This window comes from Phyllostomus discolor, chromosome 5 (genome assembly GCF_004126475.2).
Source record: "Phyllostomus discolor isolate MPI-MPIP mPhyDis1 chromosome 5, mPhyDis1.pri.v3, whole genome shotgun sequence".
Lineage (NCBI taxonomy): Eukaryota > Metazoa > Chordata > Mammalia > Chiroptera > Phyllostomidae > Phyllostomus > Phyllostomus discolor.
The window spans coordinates 29,981,495-29,997,899 of record NC_040907.2 but is presented as its reverse complement, the minus strand read 5'-3'; the positions used below and the strand labels follow the sequence as shown (position 1 = coordinate 29,997,899).

At 58.5% G+C, this 16,405-nt stretch overlaps 2 protein-coding genes across 6 annotated transcripts; both read right to left on the bottom strand.

Annotated features, from left to right (window-relative positions):
- Positions 1 to 364: 364 nt before the first annotated feature.
- On the bottom strand, positions 365 to 10,098 carry B4GALT2 (beta-1,4-galactosyltransferase 2). Of its 4 annotated transcripts, none has more exons than XM_036025915.1 (8): positions 9,827 to 10,098; positions 8,355 to 8,392; positions 7,887 to 8,242; positions 7,437 to 7,672; positions 4,346 to 4,536; positions 4,048 to 4,170; positions 3,831 to 3,935; positions 365 to 1,236 (listed from the first exon to the last, which is right to left on the bottom strand). In XM_036025915.1, exons 3-8 carry the CDS (start codon positions 8,188 to 8,190, stop codon positions 1,086 to 1,088), a joined length of 1,110 nt encoding a protein of 369 aa, XP_035881808.1. In that variant the 5' UTR covers positions 8,191 to 8,242; positions 8,355 to 8,392; positions 9,827 to 10,098; the 3' UTR covers positions 365 to 1,085. The 4 variants fall into 4 exon arrangements, with proteins under 4 accessions (XP_035881808.1, XP_035881809.1, XP_035881810.1 ...); XM_036025916.1 differs by having other exon boundaries at positions 9,748 to 9,966; XM_036025917.1 differs by lacking the exon at positions 8,355 to 8,392 and having other exon boundaries at positions 9,827 to 10,067.
- Positions 10,099 to 11,021: 923 nt separating this feature from the next.
- Positions 11,022 to 14,259, bottom strand: ATP6V0B (ATPase H+ transporting V0 subunit b). Of its 2 annotated transcripts, XM_028511890.2 has the most exons (8): positions 14,077 to 14,259; positions 13,286 to 13,334; positions 12,982 to 13,065; positions 12,778 to 12,855; positions 12,515 to 12,584; positions 12,355 to 12,406; positions 12,022 to 12,212; positions 11,022 to 11,317 (listed from the first exon to the last, which is right to left on the bottom strand). In XM_028511890.2, exons 1-8 carry the CDS (start codon positions 14,141 to 14,143, stop codon positions 11,291 to 11,293), a joined length of 618 nt encoding a protein of 205 aa, XP_028367691.1. In that variant the 5' UTR covers positions 14,144 to 14,259; the 3' UTR covers positions 11,022 to 11,290. The 2 variants fall into 2 exon arrangements, with proteins under 2 accessions (XP_028367691.1, XP_035881818.1); XM_036025925.1 differs by lacking the exon at positions 13,286 to 13,334 and having other exon boundaries at positions 14,077 to 14,233.
- Between the last annotated feature and the right edge of the window lie 2,146 nt (positions 14,260 to 16,405).

The following is a 16,405-nucleotide window of genomic DNA, read 5'->3' as shown; positions in this document are numbered from 1 at the left end:
AGCTGCCAATCCGACCCGCAGCTGATAGGTGGTTTTGGAGTCTGAACCATCCACAAGGTCCTGACCCCAGATACTTTGTGCTCATCCCTGGCCACTTTCAGTTTCGGGACAGGCGGGAGAATTGAGAAATTTGAGCCTACTGGATTTATTACTTCGTTGCCTCTTCTGGCTCAGAGGCAGGGCAGAGCAAACGTTTCTCCTTAGAGCGGGCGTGAGTCTAGTGAGCACTGCTTGGAGGGGCCTGGATGGGGTGGGGGCGGACAACCAGGGCTAGACCCACGGGTTGGGCCCTGCGCCCTCCCACAACACACCCAGGGTCTGCATCCGCAGACCCAGATTCCCATCCCCAAACAGACAATGGGGCTGCTCCATTCACGTTTTTTACTAAAGCACCCACACAAGTTTCTGTGCAATATACAAACACAAGCTGGCCCTGGGGCTACTGCCTTCTCTCTGAGACAGGGAGGTGGGAAGCAGACTGGCTGACCCAAGCCCCACCTGCCACCCATGCAAAGCCCAACCCCAAGATCCCAGGCAGTAACACAGCACTCCCTCTGGTCCCCTCCTGGGGCTGCTCCTCAGCAGGGGGCCACCAGAGTTTGCCCCCTACAATGTTGAATGAAAAAGGTTTCCCCTCCCCTGGGAGCAAGGGGGTTCCCCAGGTCTGAGAAGTCCCCCTGGAAGTGGCACTGCCCCCTAGTCATACCTCCCATTCTTCCAGGCCCAAGAGGACTCAAGGGAGGGGAAACTGAGGCACAGAGAGGTGGAGTGACCTAGCCCAGGCCACTCGGTGAGGCAGTGCAGGGGCCGGCCCGACCCTGACAGTGGGAGGAGCTGGGCTGGGGAGGGGGGGGAAGAAGGGCTGACCCCAGGGGGCCACACTTGAGGGGCCTGCTCAGGAGGGAAGGCCCCCAGAGTGGGTTCTGAAACTTCCAGGTGCAGCTGGGGGGCCTACTGAAGACCCTCAGAAAACAGAGCCCAGAGTCTCAGTCCTGGGGCATCCCCCTCGGGACAGCCACCGGCCAGGCTGTTAGGTCAGTCCTCTGGCCAGCAATCCTCGGCACAGCAGACTTTGTCCTTTAGTGTCAGCCCCGAGGGGGCCACGATGGGGGCCGTCCAATGTCCACTGTGATGTTGGTGAAGAGCGGCTGCCGGGACACCTCGAGGACGTGGTACCGCACCGACCCGATGCCATCCCGCTTCATGGTCAGCTTCGTATTTTGAATCTTGGTAAACCTAGAGAGGATGGGAGGGAGTCCAGATCAGGGCGGGCCGCTGAGCCCAGTGTCCCTGGGGCCAAGGCTCAAGCCATCCCGGCCCCTGCTGGGGGTGACTTGGTTCTCCTTGCCACCCCTCCACCTGCCAGGGGCCCTTTTGCTCTTGTATCTGCCCTCAAAACAGAGATCTCACCCACTTGAGTCCAGAATTGCGACATCCTCACCAATCTTCATCTCAAACCTTCCTTCTAAGCTTTGGATCCAGGCGTGGGGCATCCCGGAGGCACCTCAAAGGTGCTGTGCCATGCATCGGCTGCACCACCTTCACTCCCCAAACCCACTGTCCCTGCTCATCCTCCCATCACTCCTACATCACCGATTGATTGGGCAGTCCCCACGTGCCAGGCTCTACTCTAAGCAACAGGGGCACAGCCATGACCAGGACACAAGGTCCTTCCTCTCATGGCAAGTCTATGCCACTAGGGAGGACAGGTAACTCACAAGGAATACATCAGAATGCTAAGGGACACAGAAGAGGGAAACCAAGAAGACACAGGGAAGGGGTGAGTATGTGACAAGCTGTGAGCAGGAGGGAGAGCATTCCAGGCAGAGGTAACAGCACCTGCTGACCCTAAACTGGGAATGAGCAGGTGCACAGCTCAGTGGCTAGAGGCTAACAGGCCAAGGGGAGAAACAGTTAAGATTAGCTTGGAGGTTACAGCATGTATGGGCAGGGCTCTGTAAGTCAGAGGGAGCAGTTTTTTCAATTCTGTGAGTGAGAAGATACTGAGGGATTTTTAACCCAGTTTAGGGGAAGGGAGGGACATGAGGCATGAACTACAGAAGGGCGAGGGGGAAGCAGGGAAACCACTGAGAAGTCACTTCAGTAGTCCAAGCACAGGAAGGGGTAGTAAAGGGAAAAGCGGATGGGCTCAGATGTTTGGGGGCTGGCTCCGACATGACTTGCTGATGGTGGGGACGTGTAGGGTGAGGGGAAGTGGAAACCAGGAAAACTCCTAGATCTGAGGCAAAAGCAGCCAGGTAGATGAAACCACCACCTACAGAGTACCTTTAATCAGAATGTCTTGCTGTCTTGCTGTTTCCCCACCCAGAGCAGACATCCCTAATTGATGGTGGCTATTCCTGAAACAGGACGGAGAGGTCCTAGCAAGTGCTTCTAGCTGAGCTCCACCCCATGAGCACACCAACCGTTTGACCCTCCCAATCCTTCTGAGCTCGGCTTAGATCCCTCTCTGCAGCCATCCATCCCGACTGAGCACACACTCTGTCAGATGCCCTGAGGCTTCTTCTCCCATTCTTTTGCCCCTTCCCTGCTCACCACAATTTTTTATCTGAACTGCTTTTTCATCAGCTCCCTGGGCACTTGGTGCTTCATGCCCTTGCCAAACATCAACCTCCCCACCCCCACCCCCATCAGTGCGGCTCTCTCCCACTCTCACACCCTGGGTTCAGGGCAGAACAAGCCTGCTGCCCCAGCTAGGACACAGCAGCCTCACACCCAGCGTAGCCCTGGGGCCCCACTGACTCCTTCAAGCAGGTCGGCTCCCCTCCGGCTCCACCCAGCAGCTCTGCCAGCCCTTCGCCTTCTTCAAGCTCCAAGGGGATCCGTCCAAGACCAATTCTGATCTTGCCCTGTCCCTGCTTAAAGCCCTTCCATGACTCCCCAGTGCCCTGGGACAAACTCCCAAGCCTGGGTGTGAGGTTCTGAATACCCAGCACCGACCGTCTCTACTGTCAGTCTCAGCCCTCAGAAGTTTCAATACCCACAAATTTCAGACTCTCAGGGTAACCCATGCATGTTCACTTTCCCAACTCCTACATATATTATTTCCTTTTATCCAACCGGCCACCTCCATTAGCCTGGTGAACACAGCACCATGCCCAAGGTAGGTTTGTGACAAGTATTTGTTGAATGAACAACCCTTGTCAAACTCCAGCTGACTCCACTGTCCCTCCGCCAGGACAGCACCTTGCCCAGATCCCCTGTGCTGCAACCACCCAACTCCCTCCTGAGGACGGCCTTCACGTGGGACATCCGGCTCGGGGCCCTCCTTGCCTGCAGGGCCTGCTCCCTCCAGTCCCTGAAGTGCCAGGACTGCCCTTCTCCCTGTTGCACACGTCCTCGGGCACTTCTGCCAGCCCCAGACCCCAGACGCTGCAACTGTGTTCAGAGACAGGGCCACCTACTCCGGTCCCAGAGGGGTCAGTGCTGTTCGTCCCATCCCCGCCCACACGCCCAGGGCTCAGGCCACCTTTGCTGGGCCAGGGTCCAAGAGCTGAGCCCAGTGCCTGCTGTCTCTCATCCTATCTGCTCTGGCACAAGTGAGACCTGCGAGGACACCGATGGGAATGCAACCTACTCGGTGACGATGTGAGCCCTGCATCTACAGTTTAGTCACCTCCAGGAATCAGGCCGGGTGAGCGCTGTCTCACCCGGTGGGGCTGAGCTCGAGGGTGGGGACCAGGGATCACAGGTGCTGACTCATCTCTACGAGTCAAGAGTCAGGGGCCTTGGGGTCACGATCACCCCTGGGGACCCACGGCACTGGGGGTCCCCCAAGGGAGTGAGGGGTTCGGGGCCCTTGCGGTCACCTCTGAGGGTTGGGCTCGTTATGCTTGTCCCGGTCGTGCTTGATCATGCGGTAGCGGCCTATGCGGACGTCTGGGCGCGAGATCTTCATCCCAGTCAGGGAGATCCTGGGCACGGGACAGACGGTCTGGGGCAGGCACCAGAAGGGCTGGGCGCCCCGCCCCGTCTGCACCGTCCCCTCTCACGTACCCGCTCTACTCCCCACCTGTCCCCACTCACCGGTTGAAAATGTCGTCATCCTCACCTCCCCAGCCCCAGTACTCGTTGGGGAAGCCATTGATTCTCAGGAACTGGGCTTTGCTCAGGCCCGACACGCCTCCAAAGTAGCCAGCATAGGGCAGTCTACTGGGCAGGAGGGCAGGCATCAGTGAGGGGCTGGAGGGGGCCCCGATGAGGACGGACATGGGGTGGGGGAGAGTGTGCCCCGGGCCAGCAGCAGGGGCCACTGGGGCTGGGAGTCAGGGTCTGGGCAGGTGGGGAAGGTGGGGGCAGGGCTCCGGCTGAAAAGGGAACTCACCGGAAGCCGAACTTGTCCATGGCAATGGCGAAGTGGCGGGGCTGGTCGCCACAGCGGTACAGGTTGCGGTCGTCCATGGGGACCAGGTCCACGTCACTGAAAATGAAGCAGTCGTAGGTGGCGTCCTCCTTCAGCGCCTCTAGGAAGCCCACGTTGAGCAGCTTGGCCCGGTTGAAGGTGTCCTCACCGTGCTGGGGTGGGTGGAGGGCACAGGTCAGCTGTGGGCCTGTGGCTGCACATACTTGCCACTTCACCACTGCCCAAAGCAGCTCCCACCGGCCAACTCTGCCCATCCCCCGGACCCTGCGTGGCTCCTGCCAGCCCCTAGGATCAAGTCCAGCTCCTCACACTAGACCAGGCCTTCCAAGGCCTTTCACGACCTGGCTCTAGCCTCCTCTCCGGCCGAGGCCCTCCACACCAAGGCCTGGCTAAGCTGCACTCCTCAGCGGCCCCAGCACGTGCCAGGCTTTCTTGCCTTGGCCTTGCTGTCTGCAGTTGACCCTGCTCGGGGTGCTCCCCTTCGCTTGTCAAACCCATGTCCGGAAGGCCTCCTTGACCAAACCTCCTGCCACAGCACCATTATCCGCCCCTCCCATGCGCTTCGTGTGCACAGTGCCCACGAAACTGGGATTTAGAACTCCCACTTCAATCATTCATTCACTCGAGCTCACCCTGCAGCCCCGTTCTTTGTGCCAGGGGTTTCCCTGTGCCACTGCGGATCCTGGAGACGAGCAGCCCCGAGCCCACCACCTCCCTGCTGAGCGAGGTCCCGAAGTCAGATGAACAATGAGGGCCCCAAATGGTCGGTGTCTGCGAGGCAGACACCATGGGGACTGAGCTACGGAGCCCCAGCCACCTGTCCCCTCTGGCTCACGTGGACCTACATCCGACTCCCAGCGGAGCCTCTGAGACCAGGACAAGGGGTTAGGACCAAGCCAGGCTCACTTGTCCCCAACAAAATGACAGGCGCAGGTTCTACAGACAGTGATAGTCCAGCAAGCCTGGGGCCCCAACCCCTGATCCTGGGCTGAGGCCAGCGAGGCTGCTGTGGAGGGTGTCTCTGAGTAGGCCCTTCTGGAAGGAGAAAAGGAACAACGACCCTTCCCCTCCACCAGCCAGCCTGGGCCTGACGGGGCGGGAGCTGCTCCCCTGGAGCCCTGAGCTGCTCGGCCCTCCCCGTTCTCTCTCCTCCTTCCCCTGCATCTTCTCTCCCACCAGCCCTTGGAGCGATCGTCCATGAATTCCCAGCTCATCAGAACCTCTGACCAGCCAGGAGCCCAGGGTTCTCCCCCACGGCCCACAAGCAGCTGGGTCTCTCCCGTCTGGACCTCCCTCCAGCCACCACGGTACCTTTCGCCGTCCCTTGTAAGTGAGCTTTGTTTTTTTTTAAGGAGTTGTCTCCAACTGCCTACTTCCATTTTTCAAAACTGATTCCTTCTTCAACCCACTGCAATCTGCTTCCGCCTCCACCATGCCCCTGAAATGGCTCTCGCTGGGCCCACCTTGTTGCTAAATCCACTGGACGCTTCTTGGTCCACGTCCTTCCTCACTCCCCCGGCAGGGCTCACGTGCTCGCCTGCCTCCTCCCGACACTGATTCCTGGGCTTCCAGGGCACCGCACTCTCCTGGGTCTCCTCAAACCTCTCCCCCCAACCCTGGAGGCCTCAGTGGCAAGCTCTCTCCTTCTCCGCCCATCCCTTGCACGCTGGCCTTCTCCCCTCAGGGCCCATGTTCCCCCGGCAGGTTGGCAGGTGTTGGTTTAGGGACTGTCTGCACACCTGTGGCTACCAGACCCCTCTCTCCAGCTCAGACCTCACTCCTCAGTTGACTCGTTGGTCCAGCTGCTGGCTAATCACACCTCTCACACTTCCCCCGGGCACTCAGACTCGTCACGTGCAGAAAGGGACTCAGCTGAGCTCTCCCCCAGATCCAGTCCAGCTCCTGTTTCCACCCAGCTCCTGTTTCCACCTTTCACAGGTGCAGCCCTCGAGCTGCCCTGGCGTCTCCCTTTCCTGACTCCCCAGCACCTGTGCCACACCCTTCCTGCAACCCACAGCCACTGCCCAAAGCACACGCACGCTCACCATTTCTTCCTCAGCATCCCAGACTCGCCCCACTGGTCACCCTGCCTCTGGCTTCCTCCTCCCAGTGCATTCTCCACGGGCAATCGGAACAACCTTTCTATAAGCAAACAGGCACTTTATCGCCCCCTTAGAACCTTACAGTGTGTCCCCCCACCTTTGCACTGGATTTCAAGTGCCTAGCATGCCTCCTAAGACCCTTCTGGACTGGCCCTGTCGGCTCCCCCAGCTTCCTCTTTGTCACCCACCATTCACGTTGGACCCCACACCTCAGCCAGCAATCCCTGAACCCGCGAGACTAGCTCTCTTGCTGGGGCCTGCGGGCTGCAGTCTCTCTGCCAGCTGATGCCCATCCGTCCCTCAGCACCTGTCTCAACCATCACTTCCAAGCCCAGGGCTGTACCAGGCCCCTTGGTACTCCCACAGCCCCTGTTCCAACTGCAGTCACACACCGCTGTCCTGGAGTCTACAGCGACCCACACCCAAGTCTGGGAGCTCTCTGTGTGGAGGAGGGCCCGAGTCGGATCCTCTCCGGGGCCCAGCAGCCAGCCCTGGCCAGACCCATGGCAGGGCTCGGACAGTGAGCCGAGTTCCTGGCCTTCAGCTGTGGCCAGTGCTGGGCCCAAAAGCAGGCTTCATCCCTCGCTCAGGGGCCACCTCCTCCTCCCCTCGGGCCTCACCATCGCCTCAGTGCCAGCAGACCCCAGGTCTCCACCACCACAGGGTGGCACCCGCCAAACAAAGACAAGGGCCACACACACACCCGCCAGATGCATGCCAACATACACACGCGAGTACTCTCCTCTGCACGCTCACAAACCTTCCTATGCGCACACTGGCATACGTGCACCCCCACAGGTCACTCACACACCCACACGAGCAAGGGCAGACAAGCACCCGTGAATACCCCGCACCCACATGCGCACCAACAGGCCACGGACTCCACGCCCACGGGCGCTCATGGGTTCCCTGGTGGCCAGTGCCCGGCCTGGGGGTCAGAGACAGCACACCTGGTTGATGACGTAGATGCCGTAGCGCAGCCGCTGTCGCCTCAGGATGGGGTGCAGGTAGTGGAGCCAGTAGCGCAGGTGGTGCTCCCGGTGCCGGAAGGGGATGATGACTGCCACCGTCTGGGCTGGGGCGCAGTCGGGCGGCGCGTAGCGGCCACCCAGGAGCACCCCTGGGTTCTCCCTCTGCACCCGCTCCAGGGGCATGGGCGAGGTGAACTCAATCAGCAGTCGGCCCACTGCAGGCAGGACGGTGGCAGGAGTCAGGCCTTCGTCGGAGTCCAGAGCCACCAGTCCTCTCCCTCGGGGGGTGGGCAAGGGAACCCGAGGAACAGCCTTCTTACGACATACCTATCCCCTTGGTACCCCCACTGGTCAAGACTCAGTTCCCCCAGTCAAAACGGTTAGGTCCTCTGCCCACCCCTAGGGGCAGCCCCTACCCTGCAGGCTCACCAAGACCAGGTGGCGAGTCAGGACAGGGCGGCAGGATGGGAGCCGTGGGGCCGGGCCGGACGCTGGGGGCCTCGGGGAGCCCGGAGCTGGGGGCCGTGGTGTTGGGCCGGGAGCAGTTGGCGCTGCTGCTGGCAGCTGGGTGAAGGACTCGGGCGGGGCCTCGGGCACTGAAGCGGCTGAAGAAGGCCAGATGCTGGGCGTAGACGTCAAAGTAGAGGATGACAGCCACCAGAAAGTGCAGCAGGCAGAGGAGGAGCACGGCCTTGCAGACGCGCTCCAGCGTCCCCCCCAGCAGTCTGCTCATCCCGCAGGTGGCCTCTGGCCCACCCTGTGGGCCCGGGCATCCGGCTGCCGGCCTGAGCGAGGCAGGAAAGAAAGCGACACGGCAGGTCAGGGCCGGACGGGCAAGGCTACCCACCCACCTCCTGCCCACTGTGCACCCCCACGGCCCTGCCTCCTCACACTTACCTGCTTACACCTCTGATACTCACGGACTCACATGCTACCTGCGAATGGACATACACACACACAGTCTCTGGCAACTGACCACTCGTACACCTTCACACACCTGAGTACTTACCTCACTGACACACACGCAGACACAGCCTCACACACCCTCACACTCAGGTACATGCCCTTACTGCATGACTTTATACACACACACACACACACCATGTACTCCCAGGAACAGGGACACGTGACCTTTGACCACACTGGTGTCTACCTAAACATGGAAACACATGTACCTACAGACCCACAGGTGTACCTGTGCCCCAGAGAACAGACACCACACAGGGCAGCAGCCTCACTCCAGGACTCGTGGTCTGGGGGAGGGGCACCATTTACTGAGCTCTGTACTCATGACCTCACTTAGTCCTCCCCGGAGCTCACTGCGCAGTGTTTGGTCAAACAGGTCCCAGGGGCAAGCAGGCCAGGCCAGTGAGAGCCAGGCTGGGAGGTGGCCCTCAGTATCCAGGTGGCCCAAATACAAGCAAGGTGTTTATGGGGTCCCTTCCTTCTGGAGCAAGAGGTCAAACTAGAGGGTGGGGCACAGGACACCCCTCCCCAAACACCTCCAGGAACTCTCTGGGCCTGCCCAGCACTGCTGGTTCTGACTCCCAGAGCAGAGAGGCTTGAGCACCTGGGACAGAAGTGCAGCACTGAGCGTGGAAGGAAGCGTCCTGCTGGGCCACAGCTCCAGCTGTGGGTCCAACGGAGCAGCAGCACTTCCTCGGCCACTTCCAGCCCAGCCTCGGGGAGCAGAGGAAGTCTCACAGATGCACAGTATCGCGGGGCCATACAGACACCCTCTGGCCTAGCTATAGTCACCTGTCCTCGGAAACAGAGAACTACCTACAGACACACCCAGATGGCCATAACACTAACACACAAGAGTTACACACTCACAAACAAAGCCGCTGGTCCTGCACTTACACAACCATACCAACAATCTCCCAGGCATCTCACAACACCCGGCTGCACGTGCAAACATTCTCACCCCTCACCCCTCCTCGGGGTAGGGGTTATGGGTCAAGCTGACCGCCCGGGCAGTGAGGTAGGTTTGGGCAGGACTGGAGGGCTGAGCCGCCTGGACACGTGGCATCCCGTGATCGGGGACACAGCAGAGACCCGGAGGGTGTGGAGCCTGAGGGTGGGGGGCGTGGATTGGGGGAGTGGATGTGAGGTAGGGGCCGAGGCAGGAAGAAACGTGAGGGAGCGCTTCCCCGTGCCTGGAGGCCCGGGCTAGCAGGAACAATAAAGGAGGCCGGCCGGGGGCGGGCAGAGGAGCCCGGGGGGAACCGAGGGATGGGGGTGGGGTGGGGTAATGCCAGGCCAGGGTCTGGCCGCTATCGCCTCTCACAGGGTGCTGGGCGGGGATCGCGGGCGGGTTATGGGATCTCGGGGCCCTGGGCTTGGGGCCACGCGCGCCCCCCTCTCACCCGGCGCTCAACAGGGGGCGCCGCTCCAGCTGGGGCTGGCTTCCCGGCTCCGGCGGCTGCAGACGGCTCCGTCCCCCATGGCCCGGCCCCGCCGCCTCCCGCCGCCCGGTCAGCGGTCCCCGCGGCCCCCGCGGCCCCCGGGCCGCCTCTCGCCGCCGCCGCGGGCCATGGTGCGGAGCCGCCCCGGGAGGCAGGGCGGGGCCGGGCGGCCGGGCAGACCCACGGACCCGCGGGCCGATGGACTACAGCGCTGCCACCTCCCTCCCGCTCTACGGTGCCTCGGAGAGGCAGGCCTGCCTGGCGCGCCCGCGCGCGCGCCTCCGCGGCCCCCGCCTCCTGCGCGCCCTCATCCGCTGCGCGCCTCCGACGCCCGCCCCTGCCCGCGGCCGAGCACAGCGGAGCGAGGGAACGGAGGTGGTACAGAACCGGGGAGGGGCGTAAGAAATCGGTCGGGCTCATCTAAAGGGTTGGATTCGAGGTCCGAACCGGATAGCGCATGGATAGATCAAGCCCATCACGGAGCAGCGGGGTCTGGGTTGGACAGCAAACTGGGCCAAAGAGCCGGGTGATTAGGGCAGGGAGGTTAGGGATTTGGCAACTCATTAATGGAAGCATTATTAAAGATCTGCCAGGGGCCAGCGGAACGGGCGCCAGTCAGACATGACACTCAAAGGTGTGGACAAAACTTTGTGGCTGGGGCTTATAGGGTAACAGGAGGTTGGATTAGATTGGACATGGACAGGAGCAGCAGTGGCTGGACAAGGCCCGAGGAACAAGGGATCAAATTAGTCACTGGCAGGGGATGTTGCTGGAACGAGCAGAAGCAAATGAGCCTCAAGCCCCACTAGGGCAGAGGGGTGGATGCCCGAGGGTAGAGCTGGGTAAGTAGATATGGCCAGTTTGGGTTTTGCAGACAGAACTCCAAGGATATGGGATTAGCACACTCTCCCCCTCCCAACACATAAACACCTGGGGCCATACCTATACCCCGCCCCCCACTCCTTCATGCCCTTCAACACAGATGTTCAGAGGTAGAGTTCTCAGCCCAGCACCCTCCCCACCCCACCCAGTAGCCAGCTCCATCCCGAGCAGAGACAGAATGTATGAGTGGCAAGAGGCTGGCACCAGGTGAGGCCTGTAGGCCTGTTTACCCTTAGGCAAAAGGCGGTGAAGGAGGGCAACAGAATCAACACTGGCCCAGACAAATACCACATTTATTTCACAAACACTGCAAAGACGGGTTGGAGTGGAGGTGGGGCGCAGGTGCGTAGCTGCACAGTCATCAGCAGCCCGCTCCCCACACTGAGGATCCAGTCAGGCAGCGCCTCCAAGTCAACAGGCAGCGAGAAGTGAGTGCAGGGAGGGCTCAGAATACCAAGCCCTGTTAAAGGGACACAGCTCCAGCTGTCCCAGGAAAACCACAAATAAATAAGAGTGGGGCACGGCCCCACCCATACAGATCATCTAGTCACCCATCTTCACTCTGGAGGTCTGCAAAAAAAAAGAACAGGAGAAATCAAGCAGGGACAGAGGAGCAGGTAAGACGGTGACAAATGACAGAGGACTAGAACTAACAAATTCATGGTGGGATGGACAGATAACAACAGATGGGTGGCTAAGCCAGAATGGCATGCTGTGACACACACACACAGATGGACAGGGACAGCCAGACAACCACAGCTAGGCTGTGGGACAGACAGATGGACATATGGACAGCACCAGTTGCCAAGAATCAACCCAGCGAGGTACCCACAGTCACCCTCAGACCCCCAGGCTGGTCCTTGGTCACAAACTCGCACACTGTCGGACAGATGAGACAAACGACTCAGACGTGCTGTCCGCACAGGCACACGCAGACCCTGCTGACCAGCGTCAAACACACTAGGACAGGCTGATTTGAACACAGACAAGATCCCAACCCAAGGAGACAAAATAACAGAACAAGAAGAGACTAAATTAAACATACAGACACAAAGCAAGAGAGAAAAAACACGACAGTGTGTTTCCAGATTAGAAACAAAATTAAATCGAAAGCTTTGAAGGGGGGAATCAGAGGATGGGAAGGAGGTGGTGAGGCCGTTCAGGGGTTCTGTGGTTGTGGGTAGAGACGGGAGCACCGCAGCAGCTCCTCAGGGAGAGGGTGAAGCTGGGTCAGGGACGCAGACAGAGGCCCCCCACCGCCCCAGATTCAGCACCTGAAGGATTGCCACGATGACCCCGAAGAGCCCGATGGCACTGCCAAAGATCTCCACGATGAGGATCTTCACGAAGAGGCTGGGGTTCTGCGCATCAGCCAGGGCAGCCCCACTGCCCACAATGCCCACGCAGACTCCACAGAAGAGGTTCGACAGGCCCACTGTGAGGCCGGCTCCAAACATGGAGTAGCCTGGGGGGACGGACAGGGAGCACTGAGGCCAATACCAGCCAACAGTGCAAAGTAGGTGACAATATCAAAATGAGGCGTCTCAACTGGGAGCAGGAGGGGGACAGCAGACACCCCAGCTTTTTACCTTTACGCACCAACCTACCTGCATGATAGTTTCGATGGCCGATGGCTTTGGGGTCAGTGGCACTGAAAGGCTGAGGGAGGCAGAGAAGCAATCAGAACCCACCCTCTAGCCCCTCTGCCTTCCCCAAGCAATGTCTGTAACACGCTGGAACAGATGCCCAGCCCCCCGTCCTACGCACCTCTGCCATATTGCTGATGACGATTGCCATGATGATGCCATAGATAGCCACGGCCTCGCAGAAGATGATGCTAGTGGAGGAGGCAAAAGGGGTTGAGAGGAAGAGGAGATGAGAAAGAAACCAACCTGCCTCCTCAGAGTCCCCAGCCCCCTCTGCCCCACTAGCACCCCACCCCATCAGGGGGCTGGTCAGAAGAGACTGTCAGGTCAAACAACCAGGCAGCTCTCAACTCGGCCAGTGCTGACAGCGGGTCCCTACCTTACCTGACCAAGTTCTTGGTTTTGATCCTGGGGGCCTTCACCCCTCCCCCAATGATGGAAGAGCCAGTAATATAGATGCCCCTGGAAGGACAAGAAACTAATGAGCATGGGGTCAACCTTGTCAGTGCCCTCAGGGTGACTAAGGACCCAATGACACCGCCTGCCATGACTCACCACTCCCCCCAATCACACCACCCCAACACTCACCACGCTGCCCCAACCACAGACAGGGAGATAGCCAGGCCAATGCCCAGGTTTGACCACATGAAGGGGGAAGTCTCTGTCAAGAACCTGGTGTGGAGACAGGGACAAAAGCAATTCAGCCTTGGTGGACTCATCCCCCCACACCTGCGACCCCACCAGTGCTGGTTGTTCAAACAAGGGACTTCATGTCTCCCAAAGGTCCACACCCCAGGCAGCTGGGGATGGGGTGGAGGAGGGGACTCAACCCAAAGAAGGCAGGCTGCAGAGAGGCAGCTCCTGGGGGAATCCTCACCGTGCCCTGCCTTACCATGCCACATCAAAGCGGAAGCCCAAGTCAAAAATGGTGTAGCAGATCCCTGTAGCAGTGAGAAAAAAAGGCGTTAGGGGCTGCTCTCTATAGAGAGAGAAGCTCCGAACGGCACGTGAAGTTGCTGCCCAACTGACGATGGGCTACCTCCTCAAAGGTCTGCCTGCACCTAAGTCAACAGGCAGTTCTCAGGCTGTCCCCTCCCCTCCCCGCCAGGAAATCACGGCAGCCTATACCGAAGCCTCTGCTCGGGCCTCCACGATCTGCCACTCCCTCAGTAACGTCTCACTCAGTGACACCCTTCCCAGTCCGAGACGTTTCCCGGGCGGCACTCGCGGAACTGAGCACCCAGGCGGAAGGGCGAGGAGGGGACCTCTGACCAGACTCCGCCGGATGCCGCCAGCCCAGTCTGCGCCGGTTTACCCAACAAGCCGCGGCCGGGGGCAAGGGGGAGCTAAAGGACCGGGGAAAAAGGAGGAACTGGAGAGGCCGGCTCTGGAGCAAGAGAGACGACAGCCGAGAGACAAGAGCGAGGCGGTGACGACAGAAAGCGACCAGGGCTGCTTCCGCGGCCCCCACCTACCCCCGCCCGCGCCCTTCCTCAAGCAGCTGGAGATCCGCGTCTCCTCTGTCGGGGTCAGAGGCCCCGAGAGGCGTGAGGCAAGTCCCGGAGCCCGGGGTACAAAGCCCGCAATGGAGCCCAGTATTCCCGGGACCCCACGTCCCCGATGGGCTCCACACCGGCCAGCTCGGCCCCGAAGCCGGCCCCGCCCGCCAGGGCCCGGCCTCACCCACGACGATCATGCAGGCCCAGAAGGCCACGAAGACCCCGGAGTAGAGGAGCGCCAGCCCCGTCATGGCGGCAACGACGGCGGGGCACGGGTCGGTGGGGACAGAGCAAAAATTACGTCCCGGCGTCCACTGTCTGCCCCGCAGTCTGTCCGCCCCGCACCGTCACCTGACTCGCCCACGTGACGCGCCAGCACCACGTGACCCTGGGCCGGGCCGGCCCTGCGACCTTGCGGGTCCGGTACTTGGCGACCGAGGAACTCTAGCCGCTGAGGCTTGTGGTTGTTGTAGTCTCGCGCTTCGGAAGAGGCTCCGGCGCCCTTCTGGGTCCTACGACCTCTCACCGGTCCCTCTCGTCTCCAAGGCCGATTCTTCTCAGCCCCGACGCTCCGCCCTGCTTTACACCGGAGCCTGCTCGTGAGCCTCCCCAGCTTAGCCCCCAAGACACCAAGGACCCCACGGGTGTCCGCCCTCTCCTTCCTTCCCAGTTCCGCTAGGGTGTCAGCTCCAGTCCTCAATGTTTCCTCTGCCCGAAGCACGCTTCGCAGTGCTTCACTTAGTCTAAGGCCTGGCTAACTAATGCCTACCGATCCTTAGAAACCATTCTTCCAGGAAGCCTTCCCTAACCCCGAGACCAGCTGGTGTGCCTGCTCTGGGCTCCCCCTCTGCCCTCGTGATCCTCATGAAATTTCTGCAAGACCTTGTCACTCTCCTGTTTGAAATGCCCTAGTGGCTTCCATTTCACCCTCAAACCCATAGTCCTGTTAATGCCCTAAGTAGGCCTCTCTACCAATGCCCGGAGTTCATCTCTATTACAACCGTACTAACTCCTCTGGCTGCGCTGGCGTCCTTGCTATCCTTGTATATACCACCCCCACCCCGCCCCGCCCCGCCCCGCCCCGCACTGGCCTTGCACTGGTTCTCTCTGCTTCTCCTAATTATCCATGTGGCTCACTCTGGAACTTCCTTTCGGTCTTCGTTCACCTTCTTCAAAAGGCTTTCCCTGATCATCCTGTTTAATGTGCAAACCCCCTCCTAGCTTTGTATTCCTCCATAACACTTACCACCATTTGGCATGCTGAGTGTTTTTGCTGTCCATCTCTTCCCCACCCATGAGAATGTAAGCACCTTGGAAAGGATTTCTGTCGACCTCACTGTTGTATTCCCAGTGCCTGGCACACAGTGGGTGTTCGATACATGTTTGTTATTGATAGTTACAAAATAGTCAAGGGCAGGTAAAATACAGCACAGGGAATAGTCAGTAGTATTGCAGTAACTATGTATGATACCAAGTGGGTACTGGAAGTATGGGGGGCACACTTGGCAAAGTATGTGACTGTCTGACCACCACGCTGTACACCTGAAACTAATACAAAATATTGAGTATGAGCTGTAATCAAAGTCGTTTTATTATTACATGTTGAAATGTTTTTGGTATTTTTTTAAGTTATTGAAATTAAATGTGCACAAAATAACATACTCATCAGCAACATTATTTCTATTCTTTTAAATTCTTTCCAGTTGATAGACAACATCTGCATTTTAATTGAATTTTCACCTACAAAGTGTTTAATTTCTATATATTCACTACTTATAAACATCTTATTTTATCATAAGTATTTGTTGAATTTACAAATATATATTTATACACATTTACCATTTTCTAAATATCTTACTTTGTTCATATCTGTTGTTTTTTGCAGTCGATGTTTAACTTTTCTTTCAGATGTATAAACATCTATATATATATTTTAAAGATGCTTATACTATTGCAATATATATCTTCTCAATTGGTTGATCCCTTTCAATTTTTAAAAAAGGTTATATTTATTTATTTTTAGAGAGGGGAAGGGAGGGAGAGAGGGAGAGAAACATTGGTCAGCTGCCCCTTGCTTCTTGCACGCTCCCAACTGGGGATCTGGCCTGCAACCCAGGCATGTGCACTGACTGGGAATTGAACCAGCAAACTTTCAGTTCACAGGCTGGTGCTCAATTCACTGAGCCACATCAGCCAGGGCATCCCTTTCAATTTTGATGTATGGGTTTGCTATAGAGTACTACACATTTTAATATATTGAAAGTTGCATCTTCTTTCATTGTTTTCTTCAGGTATTTATGGTGTGTGTGTCTTACATTTTAAAAAAGATTTAATGTTTCAGTTGTAAAAAATTTGTAGACTATGTGTCTGGTGCCCACCTTGTCCCGGCTACCATGGTCAGTTTACAGATCTCTCTCTACTGGCAGACGGGGCACTCCCTGAGGGCAGGGGCCACGTCCCCCTTGTCTACCTCCTTCTTCAACACCCTGGACAATGCCAGTACGCCAAGATTC

What these genes read in the sequence shown, in the direction of transcription:
- B4GALT2 (XM_036025915.1), bottom strand. Translation starts at nt 8,190, where the DNA reads ATGAGCAGACTGCTGGGGGGGACGCTGGAGCGCGTCTGCAAGGCCGTG. An exon ending in TGACTCGCCACCTGGTCTTG is followed by an intron (nt 7,673 to 7,886) that starts GTGAGCCTGCAG and finishes TCCTGCCTGCAG; the next exon opens with TGGGCCGACTGCTGATTGAG. An exon ending in GATGACGACATTTTCAACCG is followed by an intron (nt 3,936 to 4,047) that starts GTGAGTGGGGAC and finishes TCCCGTGCCCAG; the next exon opens with GATCTCCCTGACTGGGATGA.
- ATP6V0B (XM_028511890.2), bottom strand. Translation starts at nt 14,143, where the DNA reads ATGACGGGGCTGGCGCTCCTCTACTCCGGGGTCTTCGTGGCCTTCTGG. An exon ending in TCATCAGCAATATGGCAGAG is followed by an intron (nt 12,407 to 12,514) that starts GTGCGTAGGACG and finishes TGCCTCCCTCAG; the next exon opens with CCTTTCAGTGCCACTGACCC. An exon ending in TCATCGTGGCAATCCTTCAG is followed by an intron (nt 11,318 to 12,021) that starts GTGCTGAATCTG and finishes TTTTTTTTGCAG; the next exon opens with ACCTCCAGAGTGAAGATGGG.